We start from the raw sequence: 6000 nt of genomic DNA on the forward strand, positions 1-6000 counted from the left end.
TCCAAGCCACCAGTGCGTTCAAACAAACAAACAAACACTAGTAATTACTTAATAAAATGCTGTATTTATTTTTTAAAGTTAGTTTTCACTAAAATGAAGCTGTCCAATAAAAGGCATAGTTTATTTGTGTGTACTGTTTAGCTATCGGTTTAAATGTGTTGATTTTGGCGACAGCGGTTTTCATACGAATTATGACATTACAGCACTTCTATAGTATTTTGTTATTTAGATTTCTATGGATTTAAACTATGTTATAATGTGTTAACATAGAGAAATTGGAGTGAACTTCATTTAAAAGGTTTTGGCATAATAGAATGGCTTAAAAAATGATGTTATAAGTAAAAAGGATAGGCACGTCGTAATGTGGCTAATTAGCCAGTATTATCTCTTTCGCTCACGATAGTTGAATCATGCTATCTCACTTTGACGTCTAATCGTATGTGCGTTAGTGTGCCGTTTTTGAAGATCGACTGTCTTACCACAAAAAACTTTAGACAGGGTTTAACTTTATGCGCGGGTTCTCTTTAATCTGGTTTTGTCGTATTTCACATAGACAAATATTAAATTGACAGATCCCTGGCTTAAAGTTTTGTGGTAAGACTAATGCCTCCTCCACATTACTCGCGAAGTTGAACGAGGTTAGACGAATAGAATAATGTAGAGAGGCAGTTCGGCTTACTTCGTCCAACTTTACCCCGCCTCGGCCGACTTCCGTTTGTTGTCGGTTTTTGCGCCCGAGTCAAAGGGCACGAAGTTACCTGAAGTTCGTTCTGAATATGAACGTATGCGTTCCTCGCGAAGTTGAACGAGTGTGTAGTGTAGCACCGCGGACTTCAGTCAACTTCGGCCGAGTACTTCGCCGAGGAACTTCGCGAGTAGTGTGGAGAAGGCATTAGAATGTTTAGTTGGTAGTTCTACTCCTTTTTACTTATAATATTGTTGGTTTTAAATTAAAATTAGGTAATTATAGAAAATGAGTGTAATAGTGTAATGTATATTTTGTATATTTATTAATTTTATTATTGCAATTAAATATATAGTATTCAAATGTGTTTTTTTTTATTTATTAACCCAATTCCCATTCCATGCATTCCAATACGCAGTTAGTTAAAATGTAATATCTAAAATAATTTTAAAATGTCCTCACATAAATGGAAATCGTTGATGATACACCATAAATTTCAAAAGTAAGTAATACGTTAGTAATTTATTAAAACCAGAGGCAGAGGGGTGATTTTTTAATGATAAACTAGATTTTCGCCCGCTTTGTCTAAAACCTAATAAATTATATACTAAAACCTTCCTCTTCAATCACTCTATTAAAAAAAACCGCATCAATATCCGTTGCATAGTTCTAAAGACTTGAGCAATGAGCATACATAGTAAGGGACAGAGAAAGTGACTTTGTTTTATACTATGTAGTGATCAAGAATGCATTTAATGCCTGTTTGAGAGAAAACTATTCGCTTTCGCTTTGAAACGATCAGGGTTATATGTTTTTTGGAAAAATTATATTTTGATTTTAAAGTGAAAGTAACGAAAATGACAATAAAACAATAATAATAATAATTCATTCATTTATTCAAGTAAACAGGACTCATTTTGTTAGTAACAATTAATAACTTAAAAATTATGTTTGTCAAAATAATACAACTTATTGAAGTGAAACTTCTTTATCGGGGTTGGAAAAAAATTTAGTGTAACATTTTTTCGTTACGCGTGACATTTTTCCGTTACGCGCTATCTTTTTCTTATCCCTACCACGCGTAATTCGACGTATTTCTGTAAAGTTGCATAAAGTAAATTTTTATTTGAAAAATAAGGACATAAAGAAGTTTCACTTCAGACAGTTTGCAGCAGTGGTTTACATACCAGCAATCGAGCCGACTCGATATACACCGCATGATTACATTGGGGCTGTCCCGCACACGGCGCACCAGGGATGTGCATCTGCATCATAAAAAAAATGGCCAAGATATTCATTCCTTCTGTGATCCCTACAAATTATAATGCGAAAGTAACTCTGTCTGTCTGTCTGTCTGTTACGCTTTCCCGCCTAAACCTCTCAACCGATTTTGATGAAATTTGGCACATACAATCTTTAGACCCTGAGAAAGAACAGCTACCTTTTATTGCGAAATATTTACCACTGGCGAAGCTGGGGCGGACCGTTAGTATTTCTATTTTCTATTAATAAGATCACAGACATATTATATATGTCTGTGAATAAGATTTATATTCGGGTAGTATGCCGTACCTATAGAGGTCATATAGAGGTAGATGATAGATCACCACAGAACAGTAAAAGTGTAGATCACAGAACAAAATGATAGATCGTATACACAGTAAGTATTTAAAACTTTTTAAAATCACTATTCTATAATGTCATAGAAAAAAACATAGAAACAACAACGTCAAAAATGACCCAATAGTTCAAAAAAATATTTTACAAAAAAATCGTAACTAACTAAAAATAAAAAAATAAAAAAATGGAAAGAAAATCAAGAAAACCAAGGACTATGTGAGTATCATTGTTATCACATTAATAAAGAAACGTCTGTAAAATCAAGTACTTACCGTGGTTAATTTTATACCTACAAGTGGTGAGTTTTTAATGAAAAAGCAACAATTATTATATTATTATATTTATTATCCATTCATCCTCACAAACTTTCACATTTATAATATTGTTACTAGTAGGACTACTAATCTAAGTATATACTGTATATAGCTGAATAGTTTGTTTGTTTGAACGCGCTAATCTCAGGAACTACTGGTCCGATTTGAAAAATTCTTTCGAGGTTAGATAGCCCCTTTAACGAGGATGGCTGTAGGTTATATTTAGTTTTTTTTGAAAGAGCAACAAACCTTCGCATTTATAATATTACTAGTTGTGCTCTGCGGTTTTACCCGCAGTGCACCGCTCCTGTTGTCTTAGCGAGATGATGCCTAGTTATAGCCTTCTTCGATGAATGGGCTATCTAACACCGAAATATTTTTTTAAATTGGACCAGTACTTCCCGAGATTAGCGCGTTCAAACAAACTCTTCAGCTTTATAATATTAGTATAGATTGGTAATAGTAGGACTACTAATCTTTTAAATACTAAGTAATTGTATTAACATGTAATCCAAGATACCTACTCTCTGTTTGTGCAAAATTTCACGAAAATCGGTTCAGCAGTTTTTGCGTGACCTAACAAACTAACATATAAACTTTCGTATTTCTAATATTAGTAGGTAGTGTTGCTATTTTAAATATTATTACAATATTTTCTGTTTTTTTCAGCCAAATGAGATATCCTGCCCCTTATTCATGGTCCTTTGATGAAGCATACGACCGTCGTTCAATGAAAACTAAAAAAGCAGTTCCTCCTCTTGAAAATAAGTAGATATTTATTTTGCTTCCTATTTCTTATAATTATGTTCACCATATTTCACTTCTCATTATATACCTACTAGAATCCGCCTGCGGCTTCACCCGTGTTTTTATAGAAAAACCCGCATAGTTCCCGTTCCCGAGGGATTTTCGGGATAAAACCTATCCTATATGATAGTCTAAGTTACCCTCTATATGTGTGCTAAATTTCATTGTAATCGGTTCAGTAGTATTTGCGTGAAAGAGTAACAAACACACACATCCATCCTCACAAACTTTCGCATTTATTTTTATACCTATTAATAGGATAGGATGTTTCATTAAAACAACAGCTGTGGTTACATTAAGCAATATATTTTGAATGATTACATTTCAGTGAAAAGAACAAATGGGTGAAAGCTCATCCAACATCAGGGTGTGATCCATACGCACCGCATTTGAAATATGGCATTTTTCGACAAAAAAGTTCTAATAAGTATGAATATTTTCACTCCAATTGTTATATACTCTTTTAAACGTCTTTAGAGAAACGGGCTATCTAACACCAAAATATTTTTTTCAAATCGGACCGGTAGTTCCTGAGATTAGCGCGTTCAAACAAACAAACAAACTTTTCAGCTTTATAATATTATTATAGATAGGTATGTATCTTTTCCCTAATGCTAAACAAGATTATTATTTAAAAAAGTGCGTGTGCCGAGCACACGTGTCAGAAGTGAAACTTCTTTGGCAAGATTCAAAGATATCAAAATCGCGACCTTGAAATTTTACTCTCAACGCGCTTATAGAAGTTTCACTTCAAAATATAACATGTTACTTAGTTTTTTTTAATTTTAATTTGAAAGTTATCGTAGAAGTAGAACCACAGAGTAGAACGTACAGTACGCTGTAGCTCGCCTTGTATTATCTACCTCTACTTAATCTGTGTTGATGATAATGTTGGAGCGTACTTAGTAACCTCAGATTAAATACTTTATAATACTATACTACCTTGGTTTAGTGATCTGTGATCCGACAGTTCTAACGTAGTTTTCAGTTTGATTGGCATTCATATTTTTAACTAGCTGCTCCGCGCGGTTTCACCCCCGTGGCTCCACTCCTGTTGGTCGTAGCGTGATGATATATAGCCTATAACCTTCCTCGATAAATGGGCTATCTAACACCGAAAGAATTTTTCAAATCGGACCAGTAGTTCCCGAGATTTGCGCGTTCAAACAAACAAACAAACAAACAAACTCCAGCTTTATAATATTAAGTATAGATTACTAACATTTTATACTAATATTTTCAAAGCTTTATCCGTAATAGGTATTAAGTGCTTTCAATTTCATGACTTTTCTGCTATTTACGAACAAAATTCATTCATGAATTGACTCGATTGTCGCTTCGAGAGAATTTCAATAAAATGTTTTCGAATATTTACATTGGGTTGTACCTATTTGGAGAAAAAATAGTAGCTTTCGATAGTAATATTCGCATGTTTTGGATTGTTTTCAGAGACAATTTGTCCAAAATAAATTTACACAGATCGGTGTCAGATCACCATAGGAAAAAGGAAAATAGAAAAGCTGTGAAAAAAGGTTTGTTTTAATTGTCACTGAAATCTTAGAATAATATTAAGTAGGTATGTAGACTGACGACACTAGCTGTGACCCGCGGTTTTACCCGCATTGCTCCGCTCCTATAGGTCATAGTGTGATGATATGTAGCCTATAGCCTCCCTCGATAAATGGGCTATCTAACACCAAAATAATTTATCAAATCGGACCAGTAGTTCCTGAGATTAGCGTGTTCAAACAAACCAACTCTTCGGCTTTATAATATTAGTATAGATTATTAGTACCTATTTAGTTTTGATTATAAATTTATATATTATATATAGTTAGTACTTATAGATTATTGAAATTTAATAAAACTTATGATTTACAGGACCATCCGAGCAACCATACTTTACCATTCGACCGCTGCACTGCAAAAATTTGTCGGTATCTCAAGTACTTCATGTTGATATAAAACCGAGAAGCCGAGTTGTGTCTCCGATACATAATATTTATAGATTTAATAAACATATTTGATGGTCATACTGTTTTATTTTAGTACTACTTAGCTATGCTCCGCTCCTGTTTGTCTTAGCGAGATGATATAAGTACAATAGTCTTTCTCGATGAATAGGCTATCTAACACCGAAATAATTTTTTAAATCGGACCAGTAGTTCCCGAGATTAGCGCGTTCAAACAAACTCTTAAACTTTATAATATTACCTAGTATAGATGTTACTTGGGGACGTATAAAAAGAGGTAACCCCAATAGCCGCAGTTTCCATGGGCTTAAAACCTTCCTCCAAAAGTACTAGGTACCTAATAAAAAGAACAGCAACAAAATCCTTTGCATAGTTTTAAATTATAAAGACTTATTATTATTAATAGTTTTTTTTATTACATACTAGCGGTCCGCCCTAGCTTCACCCGTAGTACATGTTTATGTTTTCTTTTCATAAGAACCATCCTCGTACTTTAAAGAATATTATAAACAAAAGAATTATCGCAATCGGTCTATCCGTTCACGCGTGATGCCATGACAAGGGGAAAACGGGTTTCATTTTTATATACTACTTATATACT

General features: G+C 33.7%; 1 protein-coding gene across 1 annotated transcript; it reads left to right on the forward strand.

The window, feature by feature from the left end:
• The first annotated feature begins 2481 nt into the window (after window positions 1-2481).
• LOC123704730 lies at window positions 2482-5457 on the forward strand. Its single transcript, XM_045653177.1, has 5 exons — window positions 2482-2521; window positions 3289-3387; window positions 3755-3853; window positions 4876-4958; window positions 5308-5457. The coding sequence occupies exons 1-5, from the start codon at window positions 2490-2492 to the stop codon at window positions 5451-5453; spliced, it is 459 nt and encodes a 152-aa protein (XP_045509133.1). The 5' UTR covers window positions 2482-2489; the 3' UTR covers window positions 5454-5457.
• The last annotated feature ends 543 nt before the right edge of the window (window positions 5458-6000 follow it).

The sequence above is a fragment of the Colias croceus genome, chromosome 30 (assembly GCF_905220415.1).
Source record: "Colias croceus chromosome 30, ilColCroc2.1".
Taxonomy (NCBI): domain Eukaryota; kingdom Metazoa; phylum Arthropoda; class Insecta; order Lepidoptera; family Pieridae; genus Colias; species Colias croceus.